The sequence below is a fragment of the Molothrus ater genome, chromosome 1 (genome assembly GCF_012460135.2).
Source record: "Molothrus ater isolate BHLD 08-10-18 breed brown headed cowbird chromosome 1, BPBGC_Mater_1.1, whole genome shotgun sequence".
Classification (NCBI taxonomy): Eukaryota; Metazoa; Chordata; class Aves; order Passeriformes; family Icteridae; genus Molothrus; species Molothrus ater.
The window spans coordinates 67,348,671-67,369,649 of NC_050478.2; the positions used below are offsets into that span (position 1 = coordinate 67,348,671).

General features: G+C 41.9%; 1 protein-coding gene across 3 annotated transcripts in view; it reads right to left on the reverse strand.

The window, feature by feature from the left end:
• RIOK1 (RIO kinase 1) overlaps positions 1-20,471 on the reverse strand; it is a 29,796-nt gene extending 9,325 nt beyond the window's left edge. For 2 of the 3 annotated variants that reach the window (XR_004982604.2, XM_036406856.2), the window contains exons 1-16: positions 20,337-20,471; positions 19,293-19,497; positions 17,978-18,068; positions 16,917-16,986; positions 16,427-16,469; positions 15,641-15,733; positions 14,818-14,930; positions 14,610-14,690; positions 14,004-14,090; positions 13,253-13,390; positions 12,506-12,609; positions 10,729-10,835; positions 9,620-9,685; positions 7,910-8,029; positions 7,571-7,624; positions 6,321-6,470 (exon numbers count right to left, since the gene is read on the reverse strand). Coding sequence is in view for 2 of the 3 variants with exons in the window: in XM_036406856.2 (XP_036262749.1) it covers positions 6,321-6,470; positions 7,571-7,624; positions 7,910-8,029; positions 9,620-9,685; positions 10,729-10,835; positions 12,506-12,609; positions 13,253-13,390; positions 14,004-14,090; positions 14,610-14,690; positions 14,818-14,930; positions 15,641-15,733; positions 16,427-16,469; positions 16,917-16,986; positions 17,978-18,068; positions 19,293-19,497; positions 20,337-20,407 (1,593 nt within the window). In the remaining variant the exon portion in view is untranslated. Of the gene's footprint in view, positions 1-4,637; positions 4,848-6,320; positions 6,471-7,570; positions 7,625-7,909; positions 8,030-9,619; positions 9,686-10,728; positions 10,836-12,505; positions 12,610-13,252; positions 13,391-14,003; positions 14,091-14,609; positions 14,691-14,817; positions 14,931-15,640; positions 15,734-16,426; positions 16,470-16,916; positions 16,987-17,977; positions 18,069-19,292; positions 19,498-20,336 lie in introns of those variants that run through there. The other variant, XM_036406855.2, reaches the window with a different exon arrangement.
• Positions 20,472-20,979: the final 508 nt, after the last annotated feature.

Below are 20,979 nucleotides of genomic sequence, written 5' to 3' on the forward strand. Positions count from 1 at the left end.
CAGGCTAGGTCTAACATTCACACTCTGCTTAGGAGAGCCTGCAGTTCCAGGCTGGCTGCAGAGGAGGAGGCAAGTTGTTGCATGTCAGGAAGAAAGGCCAAGTTTGTTCTTATGTCAGTCCTTAGAAAATAAACAACTATGGAGGGGAGGTGGGGAAGGGAAAAAAACCATACCAGCATCTGTCAACAACTCAGACTGTGTTTAGGGCTAGTGGTTGTGGCAAAATGATTGCTACCTGTTGCATTACACAAAAGATGGATGTTTACGCCTGTGAATTTGGGCAACTGAAGAATTACATCCTTAATATTTTTTAGATTCTTACCACGAGCCTTCATCTTTGTACAGGGGGAAAGAATTCTCCTTGGTGTTTGCCATCTAGAACCTCTTCCTAAACCCAGCATTAATACCATTGTTGCAGGCCTGGCCTGGCCCAGAACAAATTATGCCCCTATGTCCTCAAGATATAAAACTTTGTCCAAGAAGTACAAATTCAGGAGGAAAAAAAACACAAATAACATCCGGGTGCACGTACAACTCCATCAAATTTTATAGAAAGTTATGTAGATGATTGAAACATAATTAGCACTTTTGACATATTAAAGGAGCTTTGGCACTTTCCAACAGTCTGAGCATGAACTTACTTCTCCCTCTAGAGGACACGGAGATTAGCACAAGGAACATAAGGTTATGTCAAGACCAGAAAAGTAACGAGATGCTAAGGCAAAGGGTCGGTATTTTTGCTTTGAAAGTTTACTAGCAGTTCAGAAGGACAAAAATTACAACTGTAAAAACACCGAGTCATTAAGTTATGTGTTTATTTTTCCAGCAACGCCCTAGAAAGTTTGAAATAAATTCTGAGTAAACTTTCTGAGTTAACCTGGTATCCTGAAATCCAGCCCTCACAGCTCTTCATCATCACCTCCATCACTACCTGTGACCAAAACCTGCAGGACACATTGATCCCCATAAAATGTCAGCCCCGCTTCTTTTGTGTCTCCAAGCACCACAGGTGAGAGCCTTGCCTCAGTACACAGGCCAAAAGCAAGTGTGCAGCCTGCCACAGCTGGTTGTGCACTGTTGCATTGTTTAATCAAAGTATTTCAGCATGGAAATCAAATCCCTCTGAGCAGACCTATCCTTACAAAGCTGATTTTACTGGCTTCGTCACAGGGAAACCAAATGTACAAAACTCCACCTTCCAATGCTTCTACAGCTACATACAATAAAATGCATCATGTGGAAAAAGCAACAAATTAATATCAGCCTGGTACAGACCTCGGACCTGAGAGGAGGCCTGGTACCAACTGCTCAGAGTGCAAAACAGCCTTACAGCACTGCAGAACTTCAGAGGAGTGGGGCGCTGAATCCTCCCAAATAACTCCACCACCTCACTAATGAACTTTTTCGGAATTTAACATATATTATTTAGCAGTTACTCCTTCCAGTCCTCTCCCCCTGAATCCCAGTGAATGACTACAATTTCCTGCTTGGAAAGGCCCTGGAAGATGAGATAAATTGCTTTTGGACATTTTTATCTCTGATAAAAGAGTTGTAAGTATTTCCACTCTACATACTTAAGCTTTCTAATGTCACTAAATCTTCTGGCCTCAAACTCCCAGAAATGCATTTTTCCAAGCATCTGACCTGTGCTTGAGAATTTGATGTCTTTCACATGCTCAGCCTGTTTTAAAGAAGTATAATAATGATAATAGTAATAATAATAATAATAATAGTAGTAGTAGTAAAAATAAACAGCATCTCAGATTAGACAGCTAATTTCAAGCCCATTCTCACCCGCACTATTGCAAAGCCCGCAGGCAGCATTCTGCCAAAACCCACCCACAGCCTACCCTCTGCATAAAGCTTTTTTAAAGCCAATCCTCCTCCACTACTTTAAGCCAGAAAGGAGTATCAAAGTAGTTGAAAGTTCTGCTTTTGCAGCTGTAAAAATTCCTTCTGAATGCCCGACAGAACTGGACTCCAATCCATTTTCAGAGAAGACAGAAAACAAAACAGTTGTGCTTTGAAAAACACACCAGACAGTTATCAAAAGCCCTGCTTGCAGAAACATTCCCAAAGCCTCAGCAACAAAGCAAGAGAGTTTATGGCATGGCCTCAGTAAAGATGTTCTCATTCAAAAGGGAAAGAAATGTTAATCTAAGTGCTCCACTTTGACACTGGAACACCCAGTGAGCAGAGGAGGAACATGTTTGCAGTCAGCAGAAGAGAATTCTCAGTCTTAGGGGCAGGTATCACACCTGCACAGCTCAGTCTCACTGCTGCTGGGACATCTCAGGGTCATCTCCTGGCTCCACAGCCCACCAGCACCCCACAGCCCCCCTCTCCAGGCTCTGTTTGCTGGTGCTTTGACATGAGGTGAGCTCCACCATGGAGATTCTTGCAATGGCCCACAAAAGACCCAAGAACCCTACCAGCAAGTATAGTCTTGGGGAGTGGAGGAAGAGGGGGTAGGAAGAAAATTATGGAAGATAAAGGGGAAGCATTAGCTTGGAGCTGGTTTTGTCCCCATTATTTTTATACATAGAACTGGTATATATGGTAATGCTACTCTGTCTGCACAGGTGCCAGCAGCAGGGCACAGCAAAAACATGCTTCCATGGCAAACAGAGTGGGCCTTGTAGGATCCTCATCTCTGGGGGGGAAATGGGGTTAACTGAGTCTCTGTGCTACTCTGAAGCTTTTTCTTTAGCACAGGATATAAAGTCATGCCATCCCATCCTCATCCTCCCCACACCAATCAGACTGGTGCCTTTTGGTAGTTATGTGTAGCACTCTTCAACCACTCTCTCGCTTTGGGGATCACCAGGAAGATGCTTCATCTCATGGCTCTGGCCCAAGAAGCTTCCCATCGACCCATTCCTGTGGACTGCCTCACTTTAGTTAGTACCTGTCAGGCCTACAGTGGCCAGGACACACCAACTGCACTCACAGCTCACCTGTGACAAGCACATACCCACTGCAACAGCCCTCCCAGGCCATCTGCACTGCACATGGCTTTTCTGGCTGCGCTTTACCCCAGGTCCCCTGCCAACACCCCGACCGGGTACACCTGTCCTCCAGCAAACACCTGAGGCAGGCAGCTCATGCTTTGAACAGCCTGCACAGACAGTCCTGCTGCACATCACTGCGAGCAAGGTTCCAATCCAAAATGACAGATCCAGGATCCTGCTACAGGACAGCTAGAGCCAGGCAAACTTGATAAGGCTGTGGTGCATGGCCTGGAGGGAAGACAAGGTTACGTGGGCTGGGACATTTCCTCTTCCCTCAAGCACAGATGAGAGCAACCTCCTTTCTCTGAAGTGTCTCCTCAGGTAAAGGAGGTAAACACCACCTCGTGGGACATGCCCTGTCTCTGGGGCTTCCAGGCTCTTTGCCAAGGACCAGCACCCATCCCTGCCTTCAGAGGAGCCAGACCCAAAGAGAAGGTGGCTGTCTCTTGTGTCTGACAACCCCCACTCACAGTGATCAGCCACAGACCAGTTTCCTCTGGAGTCATGCACTGCTGAGCTACACAAAATAAAGCACACACAGCTTCACAGTCACTTAGGCTTAGCCCACTTCACTGAAAACTCCAAGGTCTGCCCAGTGCACAACTTGCTCCCGGGGAAAGGCAACAACTCGAACACAATTCCCCTCTCCATCCAAAACCTTTAGGCCCTACACCCACTTCCTGGTGCACTGTCTTCATGAATCAAGGCAGATGGGCACACCACAGCCCTGCTAGTCAGCAGGGAGAATCCCCAGTCCAATGGGACTTCAAGGACAAAGTGTACAAAGCTGTTACTGCTTCAGTCACCTTCAGCACTGCACTGATGACACAACCAGCCAGGCTCAGGGCAGCCATCACTGAGGCCACCTCTGCCTGAACGCATCTGTACACAGGCAGGAAATAAGGTGTCCATGCTTCTGGCAGCATCTAAGCCCTTGATGTCATGAGAATCACCAGTAATCCCTCACCTCTGGATATGGATCCTGCAAGTCCTCCTTCCTTCACTTCCAAGTTGGAGGTTAGCCCCTCTTGTGCCTGATGTAATGCCATTTCCAAAATGCATATATTTCATCTCAGTGTCCCAACAAACATCCCCATCTGCAGAGAAAATACCAGTCCTGCTTGCTCCAGTAATGCTGTCTACACTTACACGAGTACTGTATGTGAGAGTGCTATCAACCCCTATGTGGATGGAGAAAGGGAGCAGAGAGAGAGAGAAAGAGAGATCTGGAAGCCCTGATGGGTTCCTCTCTTACAAAATTCTAGCCAAAGGCACCAGAGAGGCTGTGAAGGTCGAACTGGGGATTGCAGCCACGTGTGCACTTGGCCATCAATGGAGATGCAAGCACAGGGAGGCAGCAGAGCCACAATGCCTGCAGGGGTATCCCAGGGGACTGTGAGAGCCTGCAGAGCTCAGTTTGCTTCCATCCTCTGAAGAAGGCATGGGGACTTATGGAGGAACAAATCAGTGTGAGTTTAGCAAAATGTCAAACCTGCACAGGTAAAGAATTTTAGCAGGCACAAATATTAGACTCATTCTTTCCCATCGAGAAACCTGTGTCATACACTCTGTTCAAACAACTACACCATGTTATTAACAAAAAACACCCTCACAGTTTACACTGTATGTATATAAATAAAGGATTTTTAATTTTTAATAAAGAAAAAAAGATGATGGCTGACTAATCCACAACAAATCATCCCTTTCTCTGAGCCAAAGATGATTTTATTTGCCTTTCTTCATTTTTGCAGTTTTTTCTTTCCTCTTCTTCACATGCTTTGGGATTTTGGTTTTTCTCTTTTCTCTTTGGGCTTCTTTAACCAACTTTTTCCTTTCCTATAAGGAATCAAACACCATTCATTTAAAGCCAGAAGGGAATGAAGATTTTTAAGCAAGTCAATCAATTGTTACATTAACAAGTTAATTAACACATTACATAAAAACAAGGTTATCAAGACAAAGGAATTTTAAAAATCAATAGAAATGGTGAGGGGATAGGAAAAAGGAGATACAGGTTGGGGTGGAGCCTAGACCTGCACACTGCTAATGACAAACTAGTCAGAACCTGAGTTTCATGCAACCTTTGAAGAAAGTGAACAAGAGGCACTCTTAACTCACGCTATTTACACCTAAGATTACAACAGGTTGTCTGGTCTACATTTTCTGCTACCCACAGAGCTACTATAGTATCTGTTTCTATGTGTCATGTATCAAAATATTGATCCAGTAAGTGCTGATAGAGCAAGCTGCTCACCAGCAGGACTGGCAGGAAAGAATGCCATGCTACTGCAACACACCGTAAATCTGTGCCAGACGGAAGGGACGAGACTCAACTAGAAAACAAAAGGTCAGCAAAGTGGAAGGGGCAGGTAGAAGTAATGCTGCTAATCAGTTGTTCAACCTACAGCTAGCTAAACACAAGTTACAAAATACCCTCATCTCACACAAAAAGAAGTCCAAATGAAAACCTATCAGATGAGAAGTGGCCAAGACTTCCCTGTTTCACATCTAAAAGGCAGCAGCTCTAGACTGGTAGTGTGTAGTGGAGTGCTGCATTTTTATTTAACAGATATGAAATATATTATCTTACCTTTTCTAGGAAGAAAAACCTAAAATGCCATGTCCCAAATCTTGAACCTCTTTTTTTTTTTTTTTTTTTTTTTTGCACAGCACCTAAAAGACTGCCAAAAGGCTCTCACTCATGAATGATACACTGCAGGAAAGCCTCACCAAAACTGAGCATATTGTTCCACAGTTTAGAAAATTAAACCTCAATGAAAACCCAAATCCCAAACCCTAACCATAATCCTTTTGCTGGACTGCATTACATCTCTTGCCCACAGCAAAGCTAGCCAGTCTGTACTAATGGTACTGCAAAAACCACTGTGGTACCAACACTGTCACCAAATCTCCAGCTCTACAGATCAAGTGGTCTCAGCTGTCTGGGCATAAGGAGGTTCATCAGGGACCACAGCCACAAACCTGAGCACCAAAGCCCAGAAAAGTAATCAGAGGAAGTGAAAAGCTGTCCAGGCTTCACTGAATTCTACTTTGTGTAGCCCTGTAATTTCCTGTAGAGATCTCTCTTCTAGCTTTGCCTAAGCTACAGAGAGCTGTGTTGCACACTGCTCTACATAAAACCACCTTTAATAAAGCACCCCCAATGAAATTCACTGCCTCTGCTCTTGTTCTCCACAACAGGAAAGGTCCACAGCTTGTTTCAAGAAGAAGCAAGAATCATTAAGTTTGGATGTTTTTGTGTCATATAAGCAAAGGTGGGAAAAAATAAACAATTCCCAGGCAGCTGACCTTTTTGTCCATGCTAACTTCAGCAGGTTTATCTTTGGGATGTACAGATTCTTTACAGCCCAAATCAGAGTCCTCTGAGCTGCCACCACCACCATCATCATCATCAGAGTCTGTTTCTGAATTGTCTGCCTCTTCAAGGAGTGCAGGAATCTGCAAGATACATCAAGAATTACATCAAATCAAAACCAAGAAACTTAATGGCAGCACAATACACATACAGATGCACAATGTATATATATATTCACAGAAAACAGAATCTGCTGCAATGAAGCCCTTGAGCAATCTGATGCTATCTCCCTTACCACAGCCCTCACTGAGTTTCAAGATAAAGAATGAGAAGTAGGTTAAGCCAAACTAAGAAAAAGGAATCTAGAATGTACAACACAGATTCTTTTAGGTCAGGGCTCAAAGCACAGCTGTTATTTGCACTCTCAAACTAATTTCCCTAAGTTAAACAGCAATTTGCTAACATATGTGGAAGCCTATTTTTAATTATCCTTGGATCATGCCCAAATCTACCTTGGGGGCACAGTATGTATTTTATATTGCAAACACAAATATCTGCACTGAACACTCACTTATTCTTAAACAAGCCTGGAGACTGTGTTACAGCCTGATCCCATCCATATTTATATTTCCATTTTAAATCAAGAGTCTACACCACTGCTAGAGAATATTCACAAAGTAAGGAGGGGGAACCCACACAGGGCTTCTGCCTTGAATGACATGGCTCCAAGTGATCTGTATCCAACTTCTCATCCAATCTACTTTACAGAAGTGTCACTGTCAAGTACTTCAAACACAGTAAGACATAATATTTTATGGCTTATACTGGAGGACTGTTCTTTATGCAATATTACAACAGATACCCTATCATATCAACATATCTGATATTATATCTGATAACAGAAACATATCAAAACTTGCAGTCATGCAACAGTTTAAATCAATTACATTTTCCATAATCAGAAAACACTTTCCCTCATCATCACCTTAACTTTAGAGATCATGGCCACAACAAGGATTTTAATTTCATTCTCAAGCAACCCAGCATCAGCCACAGTGCAGGGAAGCAAATTCTGTGTTGTGCAGACACACTGCCATGCCAGATCCATCCTGACACAAATGGTCACTCTGCATACAAAGGCCTCTTTCATGGTGTCGGCTGCAGGACCAGGCATTCTCTGAACTACCTGTAAGCACTTTTCTGAAAATGGCTAAAATGAAGGATTTTAAAAAGACCCTCTCACCTTCTGAACACCAGACAAATCCTTCTTCAGTCCTGTCACAGTCTGGTAGAGAATCTGCTCCAAGGGAGAGAGGAAGAAATTGCATTATCCAATTATATCTTAATTCTTTGTGCCCAGAGAAAATTACTATCTAAAAATAAATTTAAAGAAATAAAGACCAGGATAAAATCCACAATGTTAGCATTAAGCACGAACCAGACACTTTTAAAGTATGATATAGATTTAGTACTCCACATCTTGGTAGCAACACTTCTGTTTTTGTTTGTTGCTAACAGTTTCCAGTAGGAAGAATTCATATTCCCTCTCTCTCTTTCGCAGGGCCTCAGCATGTCTACTCACATTATCTTGCTGAACATTCAATGCCATATCCTCTTCTTTCAATTTCATCATTATGTCCACATCTCTCTCATAGTTTTTAACTTCAGTCAGAGTTCGAGGTATGTAGGCCTTCTTAAATACCTAGCACAGTGAAGGGAAACACAGAGTTATTAATTTACATATAGTGTCATGATGTTCTTCTCTCCTAATTATGCATCCTTAGGAGAATAATCACAAAGAAACAACAAATGAACATAGCAATCATCCCTTACCATTTGAATTACAGAGTTGTTTTTTGTTTGGTTATTTTGTTGTAGGGGCAGGCTTAATGTGCAACCTAGACATTATTGATAGATCACAACTAAGAAAGCTCCTTCCTTAACCTGACTCACACCAGCCCACTTACAAAATTCTCCAACCATCTCTTAGCCCATTTGAGTCCTAAGGTTTTGTATCCTAAGATTTTTTCTAATGCTTTTATTGTAATAATTATAATGCCTTCAGGAGGCAACTCCATTGAAATGCACTGCTAAAACTTAATGTCTTTATGTAACAATACCCGCTTCAACCTACAGTACAACTCAAAAAAGGTTCTTGCAGCAGTACAGTGCAATAAAAACTAACTGCAGTATCAATAACATACTTAAAGTTTGTCACATTTGGAACAGTCTTTCAGCAAGCTTATGATCCTACCAGATCAGAGAAATGTGTTTTGCTTCTCTGTTTCATGGTATCAGTTCAATCCCAGTACAGATTCAGTACCCTTCATGATGACTGCTCAACTGAGAGCTGTGCACAAAGCACAGTTCCCCACTTCCACAGAGCTGCCCTTACTCAGCTCTGCTCTTTAGCATGAGAAGTGGCACAAAATAGCCATGGTCACATGTAAAAGTCTAAGACAAATGAACTGAACTTAGATGCTACGAAACCACCTCTCTTACAGGTCAGTACCTCATATAAACAAAGGAGTAACTTGCTTGCAGAAGATGGGCTTGCTACCAAACACTTGAATCTGACTCTACACCTCAGTAGTTTTATGCTGAGGCTATACTGGGAAACAAAAAACATCTTTCCTTGGCAAAGCCTGAAGCAGTTAGTGAAACCTGCTGAGCTCCAAGACAAAAAAGTCTTGAATAAATCAAGTTGTACTGACCCACAAGATAAGAGGCTTTTGTTGGTTGTTGGTTTTGTTTTTAGACTCTTCTGGAACAGACAGTTAAGACTAAGATGGAAATGGTTCTATCTTTACATTAAGCATTTCCAGAACATTAACAGCTTTCTGTAATGGATTTGAGATGGCTTCACTGAATGTAAAAGCAGTGGAAGAACTGAATTAGACTGGGAGTGGAGCTAGATAGGCAATTTGGCCAATGCACTTATCCAAATAGCCTGCTTCTGTATCACTGCTCCAAAACCACTAGCACAATCTGATCTCTCTACTCAGGTTTTTTATAAACTAAACCTGAACTGGAAGATACATCAAGAGACATAGATGTCAGCAAACAAACTAGTTTAGGAAATAGAGTATTTGCCTTCTAACAGCGTATTGCTGTCAGCTTTTACACATGGCATCCCTTAATACTTCACATCTCAGCTAGGTCAAGATATCTCAGCATCAGAAACAATGTTTTATCATCAACTGTACATTTTTTCAAAGAAAACACAACATTTTTCAGTGTTTAGAAGAGGTAAGGTTAACATTAATTTCATAGCAGGAACAGAAATCCTCACTTCCTCATCCACTTTATCTTGACTGGATCTTTCCTCTTCTGTTCTTTTCGATGCTATTTCCATTGCCTAAAGAAACACAAAATATTACAAAAAATTTATCATTCTTTAGAATCGCACCACTAAGCCTTTAGAATCACATCCAACTATTCCCATCTGTGTTTCTCCCTGTGCTCCACCGTCACTCACACGCACTCCAGCTGTCCCTGTGGGAATGCCTTCAGCGACACCTAATGGTGAACAGCCCTGCTGCGAAGCACCTGACAGCTGCAGATCAGGGCCGTACCAGCAAGAAAAACACACGTGCAGCTCCTCCCCCCCAGACCAAACTGCGGCAGGCCCAGCAGGCCCAGCACGGCTACACGACATATAGCACCAGTCTCCATATAAGCACGGTTATATTTCTGCAGAGCTCCTCCTTGCCAGAAAGGAAGAGCTAGCTTAAAGCATCCCGATTCTTACAGCACCTCAAACAGACATTTGAGTCTTCATGATTAGACAGACTTTCTTGTTGTGGTGTTCGCAGGGGTCCCAGGACGAGGGAAGAGATGAGAATCTTGACTCCATGTTTCAGAAGGCAGATTTATTATTTTATATATATATTATATTATAAGAAAATGATATATTAAAACTATACTAAAAGAATAGAAGAAAGGATTTCATTAGAAGGCTAGCAAGGAAAGAAATGGAATGGAATGATAATAAAATCTTGTAACTGACCAGAGAGTCCGAGACAGCTGGAATGTGATTAGCCATTAATTAAAAACAACCACATGAGACCAATCAAAGATGCACCTGTTGCATTCCACAGCAGCAGATAATTTTTGTTTACATTTCATTTCTGAGGCCTCTCAGCTTCTTGGGAGAAAAGATCCTAGCAAAAGGATTTTTTCATAAAATACGTCCAAGACACTTTCTGAGACAACATGCAATGAAAGCAGTGTCACTCTACAATGGTATAAATGGAAAAGACCTATATGCATTTTTGAAGCACTAGCACTACAATGTCATGTGCTGGCTTCCTTAGGATGTAGAATAAATGAGATGATGAAGCTTGAACTAGATCTGATTTTGCTGTCCTCTTACTCAGTAACAAGGCCATGAGGTCTTACCTTAGACAGGTAGTCATCAATGTTTTCACTTGTGATAGAAGAATCAGTAATAAATTCAAACAGCTCCCTCACTGTCATCACTGCAACATTGTGCTTCTGGAAAAAGTCTGCCAGGAAACAAGGGAGAGACAAAACCCATTAGTAATTCCATCTAACGTACACAGCTTGGATGTTAAAGTGACAATTCCAGCAAGCCAGCAACTCTGATGACTTGGGGAAGTCTAAGCAGCACATTCTACATCATATGGAGTTTAGTTACCAGATGATTCTTGGTCATCTGAAATAAAACTGTTCATCTCCCACATGCAACAAACACTAAAAGGAGAAAAACTGCACAAATATAAAAGCCAAATCAATTTCAGCAGGATCCTGACTTAATGAGTATGGGCTAAGAAGTAAAGAATTCAAGACAAGTGTAGTATTTGCAATGACTAAGATAAAAAAAGTATTTCAAATAAGGAATGGAGACCTCGAACTTTTGCCAGAGAGAAACAAGTGGCCACTGAAATACAGTACATTATGATCCACCCAAAAGGGAAGACACATTGATGTCCTAGAATCTTCCTCGCTACTACGCTCAGAATTGCTTTCTTAAATCAGTTATGACCAAATTATAGGCTGCACTTCTGTTCTGAAAAACAGCAGCAAATGACAATGAGGACTGTTTAACAAGTATTTTGTACTTAAAATTCCCAGAGGATCTCTCACTGTGAGAAATTAATCATGGAAGGATTAGAAAAGCACTTAGTTTGGCGGCAGCTCTCCGTGCTCACTGAACCACAAATCTCTGCAAAGATCACACCTAAGGCAGAACAGGTGTGTTTTCTTACAGTTTCTGTAGAAGGCTTAGACAGAGAAAGCTGCAGTGACAGAAAACAAACAAAACAACACCAAAACAACTGCAACTCACTGAGACACTAGAATATCTAGGTAAAGGAGCTCAAATGACACGAATAAAGAGCAAGGGTGCGACTAGCTAAGACAGAAGGCAGTTACTAGAAATGCATGAACTGAAAAGGAATAAGGAAAATGTAGCATACAGGACATCAACAACATACAGCATGCACACAGTTCTTTCCTAATTATGTGCCAGACTTTCAAGAGTCTCTGTAAAATAAGAAAAAAGTCAATGTGAAAAGAAAGGGGAGACAAAAGCAGCCTATAAAGAGAGATTTTTTTTGTCCTCACAGACACACCCTACCAGGAGGTGTGTATCTGTTACACAACATGTATATTCACACATGAAGACCAAATTCTCAAGAGAAAAACACCATGAAACTTTACTTATCAACATACTATGACAAGTGATAACATCTCTAATTAATTACTCTGTGCCTCAATCCTCTCAGCTGCCCTTAGTGCAGGGAACTTTATAACACACAGAAACATCTTGCCAGTTGAGGAATCCCAGATGTGGATCCAGCTCACAGAAGGCAACACATCAGTATGTCTGCACAGTATTTTAAGTACGGGAAGTTAAGATTGGAGTGAGCACTGCTGCAGACTGGGAGTGATCTTAGATCTATCCTAACACTGAGATTCAGCCATGGCACTCATTTAAGAGAGATGACTTCTAGCAAAATAAGCTGCACTACTCTGAACTCAGCACAGTACGCTGCTCCCTGAGGAAGTCACAAGAACACAGGAGAGGAAGTATTTTAAAACAATCTTGACAGCTTCTACAGTCAGTTACACCTGAAAGAACATAAGGTGAACTAAGTCCATCCTGCTAAACAAACCAGGTATCAGAACAAGGGCTGGAGTGCAGCCCCCTCACCGTTAACGTTGGCACAATCCTTGCGCAGGAACTCCAGCGCGTGCGGGTGGTCGTGCTCCACGGACTGAGACACGTCAATGATGTACACGTCCCCTCCGTGGTACCTGCAAGGAAAACCCACACAGAGCTGCACCAACTCCACCAGATACTGAGGGGCAGGGAACAAAACATGCCTCAACTAAGAAGCAGCAAAAAAAAATCTTAACTTGTTTCTTCAGCATATGCCTTGTATGTGAGGGCCAGGGTGGCTTTTTTTAGTCAATCCTTTCCCTCCTCTATACAAGCTGTATAATTAAACTTTTTTTAAAAGTAGTCTGCTCATGAACAAAAAAAAGCAGAGAGGTGCATGAAAAAGAAATAAAACAAGAAACAAGTTATAAAAATATAGCAGTGAAATGACACCTAACTAATATAAAATACCTTACATAAAAATGCTACCTTACTAGTTTTTGCTGGAGTTGACGGGTTTTTTTCTAGTCGTGAGGGGGTTTTGTGAGGTGATTTTGTTGTGTTTTTTAATTTTTTTTTTCTTCTTATTTTATGGTTCCGTTTGTTTGCCTGTTGGTGTTTTTTAACAGAGAAAGCTCAGATCTGGGCTAAAAGCTACATAATTAATTAGAAAAGTTACAAAACCCAGTAACCACAAGGACCCCACCCTCGCTGAAAGGTACATCAGTATTCTCACATAGAGGCTGCCAATGCATACATTTTAGATGTCACAATACAGAGCAAGGATTAAAAACATACAGCATATTAAATTCACTGAGATCTGCGTGAACAAGTCTGGCATCTTGGTACATTCTTCTCATGTACTGGATGATCTGCAGGTACAGCTCCCGGACTTTGGAGTCAGACAACTGAGCATTCTTCAGCAGAGGAGCAGGTCTTGAAATTACAAAGAAAAAAAAAAACAACAACAGAAACTAAAAATATAGCTAAAACTAAATAGAAACTAAATACTTTTTCCTTTTTCACACCAGCTGCAAACACTTTAATTGCTGTGCCTGAATCTTTCACTCCCTGAGTATGTCAAGCAAGTCAGGATGAGCAACCAACTGCAAGGAGCCAGCAGGAAGGGGAGCAAAACCTTGCTACATGCTTGCCAAAGATTCTGAAGCTCTATTTTCAACAGGAGCTAATTCGGACCGTGCTACATTAATGTCAGTAACTACAAAACAATAAACTATCTTCATGATTAGCAAGCCTTTCCAGCATTAATCTCTGGTTAAGCCACTTTATGAAATCATTTTGCACACAACTGAGGCTTCAGAATCACACAGATTGCCTGCAGTAGTAGCTGACAAATGTCTGGGACCATTCCACAGATCACATGCACATGTTAACTTTACAGCCCTAGAGTAACTGTAGGTAAATTCAGATGGTTGGTTTGGCTGGTTTTCATAAACCTTTGGGAAAAGCTATTACTAAATTAAAAAAAAAACCCAAAAAAACAAACAACCAAATAAACAAAAAAAATTTCTTTTCTAAGGATACTTACCTATCACCTTTACCAATAAAGCCCATGACAAGCACATGACTCCTTAGCATAATTGGCTCTGGGCAAGGTATCTGGGCTGTATTCAACCTGAAATACAGGAACAAAGCCAAAAAAAAAACCAAAACCAAACTCTATTTGCTTTGCACCAGTGCAAGGAGCTCTGCAGCTTAGAACATAACACAGTGAGAGCTCAAGAAAGTCTCCCTTGTGAAGAACTAGGAAATGCACACAAAAAGCCACAACCATTCTGACCCTTTTTTCTAAGCATTCCTGTGTCAAAGAATCTTTTAGACAGTTCAAGTTAATCCTAGATTACCCCATATCACACAGTGTGTTGCTGCTCAGCAGCAGCTATTTCTAGCTTCTCCTTGCTGTTCAGTCATGTCAGAGTTCAGACACTGAAGAGCTTCAAGCATTCGCAGGAAAACAAAAGAAGATCTTTATTCTTCCCTCCCCTTTTGTTTCTCTCCCATAATGAAGCTTAAGACACTTTCCTGAACACTCCAGAGACCCAATAGGGTAGTGGTACCCAAAGAGAGAGCATCTCCTCTAAACTTAAAAGTTTTTGTAATCTCTGCATGATGAAATAAAAACTGGAAGAATCACCTTATTAAATTCCTCATTTCTTTTTCGGCCCACGTCTTCACCATTTTTCTTGGGTTGCCTTTGCAGTATCCATGACGAAATCTTTAAATAAAAAAATAAAAGACAACAGGGACTCTTAGTCTATCAATGCAGCATGAGCACCAGTGATTTTAATATCTTTCAAAACAATCCCTCTTCCCCAGTAAAATCAGGCAGAAGTCAAACTCACCTGAATTCACCACTGACATACTTATCCCGATCTTTAAACATCAGAATAGAGGTTTTGTAAATCTTTATTGCTCTGTTCTCCCCATTTGCAGTACTGGCATGATATACATTGGCCTATTAGATTAAAAAGAGAAGAAATAACATTAAAGAAAAGCTCTTTAAAACAACATAGTCTTCTCTCTTCTTCTCATTCTGATACCTGGAAAAGGGCTGATCCCACCCCAGCCCCTGTGTGGCATCCAGCTGAAGGAGACTGCACACCAGGGCAATCCTTTTTCCATGAAGGGCAGCTTGCAGGAAGTACATAAGATGGGGCAGGGGTGCAACAATGCCCTCAGAATACAATCAACATTGCACAAGAAAACTCTGCCTCATGCACACTTGGGAGACTGAAGCAAGCCCTTGTGTGAAGGGTTAACTTGAGTCTGTGCACTGTTCAGGCCCTAAAGCATGGCCCTAATGTCTCATGTTTTCACCTCTACACAGGACAGAAGTACATATTTAATTGGAATTATCTGGGTTTGTATGGTTTTTAGGCACTATTTAATGCTATGGGTATACATAACTTTGCTAAAACCTTTTGTTGAAAGATGCAATTAACAACATCCACAAATTTAAGATAATATTAAAGCATTCTTAGAAATCTTTCATACTTAGGAAAATTGGTTTCCTTTAACAGAATTTTTTTTTTTCTTAAGATAACTTCTTACCAATCAAGAAGCACAAAATATGTAGAACTAAGCCCAAGTATTTCACTCCATTTTCTGAGCATCATAAACTTCCACCCAGCTGGCTAAAAAAAAAAGCCTTGCAATAAAACTTACTTCTTTCCCTGTGCTGATGCAGCCATTGATTTCTGATATGATACCTCTAGAGAGCATCTTGAACAGAATGATTCGGGTCCTTGGGTCCAACACCTCAAATTTAATACAGAAGAGTCAGCAGAGAAATAAAAAAACAAATAATAATGCCCAGTCCTACTATCATATTAAAGAAGCCTGGGCATCAGAATGTTCTCAAGGATCGAATAATAATCTGAATATATAATAATAATAATCACTCAGAATTTTACCATGAATCTAGGAAGATATTTCACTTTTTCTTCAAAAACTTTTTCTCTTTTTAAATTAAGCATATGTCTTCAATCTAACTCTAGAAGAGACAAAGAAATAATGTCCCACCCATAGCTGCATTAAATGTTTTAAAGTAAGATATATCTTGGGATACAGATAACATAACTGAGATAGGACAGCCATGTGGGCTCAGCCCAGTAATAATTCAGTCTTGCTAAAGAAGAAAAAAAGAAAAATGCAAACTCAGCATTTTTTCTTGTTCTTTGGAATTCAATAAAAGCTTAAGATGGAATTCTGCATTACACATATAAACAAATCACAATGTTAAACACAAAAATGAGCTCTAAAATGTTTATGGAACCAAAGTTAACTTTCATATGTGAAACAAAGAAAGAAAGAAACAACAGGTCTCTTCAGCATAACAAGAGAAACAGAATTCCAAAACTCTGTTCTTGCTTTAACTGTTTTTTCATTGATTCCAAAATTCTACACTATTTGCTCTGGTCAAAAGGGAATTTTGATGAACAAAGGCCTTACCTGTTCTACTGTTGCTCTGTCTGACTTGTCTTTGACTCGGTACCTAGCAGAAGTGAAAATAAAATGTTACAATCCCATATATGGGCTGGGTACTTTGACAGAGCAAACTGAGCCATCCTGTGCCAAAGGTTAAGATGACAGCCTTAAGAAGTAAGGCTTTCAGGTCATACAAAACCAAAGGTTTCTCCTGCAGACAGAGGGATGGAAAGGAAAACATCAACAGCGTCTGTAGTAGGGGAATGACATCCATCACTTCTGTCTTACTATACCACACCAACACAATCATTTGTGCTACCAGTGACAAAAGATTCAAAACCTTGGATGATTCCAAAAACTGATTTGGAAACCAAAAAATTGAAGACCAAAGGGCAAACTACATGTAGACAACTAACTTCATTTTTCTTAACAAACTTATTTAAACAAGGAAATAAGCACTATACTTCTGGGTTTAAAGTATTTAAGTGAAAATAGAAGCATAAGTAATACTCACATGTCTGCTTCCTTCTGCCTAGACTTTTCTGTGACTCTGTTTATAACAGAATCATCAAAATTTAACTTATCTGAAAAACACATAAGAAGTGATGAAAAAAAAACCAAAACCCCAAAGCCAAAGAAGTTTTCTACACACCAGGGTTAACCTAACACTCCACTCTGTTTACATTTCAGGGCAGGACTATAAGGTAACAACACAGATGAGTGAGACAATTCCAGAGACTTGGAAATGTGATACCAGTAATGCCTTTTGGATAACATCTCACCAATAAATTTGTCTGTTCTTTTCTTTTCAACAATCAAATGCCATTTTTCTTAACACAATAAATAATAGCCTCCCAGATTCTCTTCAACAATGCATTTAAATAGTGTTTGATGAAATGCTAAATGTATAAAAACTGCTGTATTTGGCTACAAATACCAGCAGCCTTCACCCTAGCACCACTTTGTTATAAAGGAAAACCCAACCTCTGATCTCTACCCTGTCAGAAGGTGCCAATCACAGCTACCCTTAGTCCTGACAGGCTGTGCTGAGCAGCCATCTCCATCTCAGGGCAAAAGTCAAACCACACCAGCTGGACAGCAGCCTCTTCATTCAGCACAGGATCTCTGCTCCTGGGAGAGAACTGCTGCAAAATGTACCCCCTCTAATACTACAGGGGCCTACTGCATTTGTCTAGAAAATGCAGCTTTGGTAGCAGCTGTGGGAATCACCAACATCACAACAGAGAGTTAATTCCCTCCCCCCACTCAAGCAGCTTTTTCCTAAAGACAATCCAGGGAAGAAAGACTTCATGCTGCCTGGAGAAATCAAGGAGAAATAAAAAGCCCCAACAAAACAGCCATATGGTTCTGAAGGTGGAGAGAGAGGGGGGTATGACAGCCAGTTTTTGGAGACTAAAGGCAACTTCAAATACAAAAAAGCCATTTTTAATCTCTCTGGGAAAGGGTAACTCATCCATTCCAGGGAGTTCTGGCTTAACATAGGCGGAATTAGTCTGAGAATGTCACAGAGTGGTAACTGTTTAAAATAACAGACAGCAGTGCAATTATACTCACCTAAATTGATTTTGTGTTCAAATTTTCTTAAAACCTTGCCTGCAGGGGTTGACAGTTTTGCTGAAGAGCAATTAGGGGTCTGTCTGTTTGCCTGAAATAAAGGATTTGTTAACATAAGTCACGTTCTGTACACGGCCCTTTGAAATTCAAACCATTTCATTGGAAAAGTCATCTCAAATGCCTATGCCTAAAGCTGTAAGATAAAAACCACATGGGATATAAGGAAACAGATATGGATTAACACCAGATTTTACTTAAATCAAGAAAAGAAAATACAGGTAATACGCCAGTCAAAATTCTAAAAGTGCTCCAAACCAGAGTTATTTTTTAGTCTAGGAAGCTACAAGTCTCTCACACAGCACTTTTTCTGTCTGTAAAAGGAAGAGAATAGAAGACAGAAACAAGGAATAAAACAAGAGGGAAAAAATGCAGAGGCAATGAACTGAGAAAACTTCCCAAGATTCTGTCTTTCCTTACATGTAGTCCTCCCCAAACACAACTAATACCTGAACATGATTTCACCATCATTGAACAGCATAAACCTCTAAATAAAGGCAAGAATATACCACCTAGACAAATGCTGCCAGACATGCTATGCTATGCTATGATCAGCACCACTCTGATTTATCTCAACTATTCTGCTAAGTTGGTATCAATAGGAAAAATGAGGTTTTGATCCTCTAGTGTCCAAGCTGATGTGAGAACTAGCACCCTTCTTACCTTCATGAGTGCTCTCCATTCTGCACAACACCAGAGTTTCTATGCCAACACCATAATTATTTATATCATAATAACACCATAATAATTATATAATTATTATGCCAACACTCTAAATTAATTCACTTCAAGCACCCCCCTCCATTTCCCATGCTTGTATTTTTCTTTGTCTTCTTCACTATGAAGTCAAGAATAGAACTGGTTTCACCCCGGATAGGACTAGCAGATAGTCTAAAAATAAACAGAAAGGCTGGGGAAGAGGCTCAGAAACACAGAGAACAAATACCAAAAAGTAAGGAACATCCTAAGGGTGAGCAAACAAAGAAAAGTTGAGAAAGGTAAGGAAGAGAAGAAAACTGCAGTGACACAGAGAATCCAGCAACAGGTTTGAGACAAGAAAATCAAATGGAGGTTGGGCTACAATGTACATACACATACAGCAGGTCACAGGAACAGATGCAAAGGAAGGGGATTCTCTCAAGGAAAAATTTCTGCTTGCATTTGTCCCCAACATAACATTAACAACAAACGAAGCCTCCAGACTGGCCCCATTAGCTCTTGGGCACCCTCAAAGCCCACAGAATAACCTTCAACATACCTGTGGATTGCATCCACCAGCAGCATTGTGGCGTTTCGTGAGTCTTCCCACCTCATCATCCCAGTCCCAGTCTTCATCTTCCTCTTCAGCATCGTTGTCATCATCACCATCTCCTTCCTCAGGATTAACTTCTTCACACGTGCATAACTGGCAGCTCTCAGGGACCTCACCCTCTTTACATGCTTCTGTGTCTTCCACAGATTCACTGAAAAGAAACACAGATGTCTCTATAACTAAAAATTATTGTTAGTCACCAAAAATTCCATACACTTATCCCCATAAATGACTTTACATTTTCACCCGTGTTTTAATTCACTGAGTCCAGTTCTGAGGCCCTCTATTCAGGAAGGATATTGAGGTGCTGGATCAGGTCTAGAAATGAAGCTGGTGAAGGATCTGGAGCATCAATCCTGTGAGGAGCAGTTGTGGGAGCTGGGGGTGTTTAGCCCGGAGGAAAGAGGCTCAGACGGGACCTTACCATTCTCTACAATTCCCTGAAAGGAGGCTGCAGCCACGTGGGGGTCGGCCTCTACCCCCAGGCAGCAAGCGACAGGAAAAGAGGACACGGCCTAAAGTTGCACCAGGAGAATTTGGAAGAATTTCTTCACAGCAAGGGTGGTTAGACATTGGAATGGATTGCTCGGGGAGGTGGTGGAGTCACCGTTCCTGGAGGTGTTTAAGAAGACTGGAGTTGTTACTCAGTGCCACGGTCTAGTTGGCAAGGTGGTGTTGGGTCACAGCTTGCCTCGATGATCCCAGAGGTCTTTTCCAACCTAACCGATGCTACCATTCTGTCATGTCAATTACATGTCGCGGCTTTCTGCCAGGACAAGTACGTCCCAATACAGCACACATCATGGAAAAGGGAAGCCGAGAGACACACGCAGCCTTTCCTCTCATCTCCTCCCGTAGCGGGGCAGCACCGCCCGCTCTCCCTTCCCCGCTGCCGGGCAAGTCCCAGGGCTGCTCCCGCTCTCGCTCCGCGTGTCCGCCCGGCCCGGCTCCCCCAGCGCCCTCAGCCCCGGCCCCGCGGTGCGCCCTCACCTGTCCGAGCAGTCCGCATCGTCGAACTGCCCCGGCACGACCTGGCTCATCACCAGCGCCCGGTAATCCATGGCGGCGGCGGCAGGAAGCAGGAATCACCGGGAGGCAGGAATCACCGGCAGCCGGGATGCCCACGGCACGCAGGCGCCAGCCCAGCCCGGCATCTACGGCGCGGCCAGAGGGACCAAAAGCAGCGCGGGCGAGCGCGGCTGGGACGGGCCCTCCCCGCTTCCCGGGCTCCTGTGCCGGGAGGGGCTTCTTACAAGGGCTTGTAGCGGGGAATGGCTTTGCACTGAACGAGAGTAGGGTTAGATTAGATATTAGTAAGAAATTCTTTACTGTGAGGGTGCTGAGGCACTGGAACAGGTTTCCCAGAGAAGCTGTGGATGCCCCATCCCTGGAAGTGTTCCAGGCCAAGCTGGACGGGGCTCGGAGCAACCTGGCCTAGTGAAAGGTGTCCCTGCCCAGAATCACAGAATGGTTTGGGTCGGAAGGAAAATTTAAGATTACTTAGTTGGGATGGAACTGAGTGATCTTCAATGTCCCTTCCAACCCAAACCATTCTGTGATTCTATGAATCCCCAGCAGCTGCCAATACATCAATACTGAACTGCGGTACATCTGTATAATATTAAACAATTTA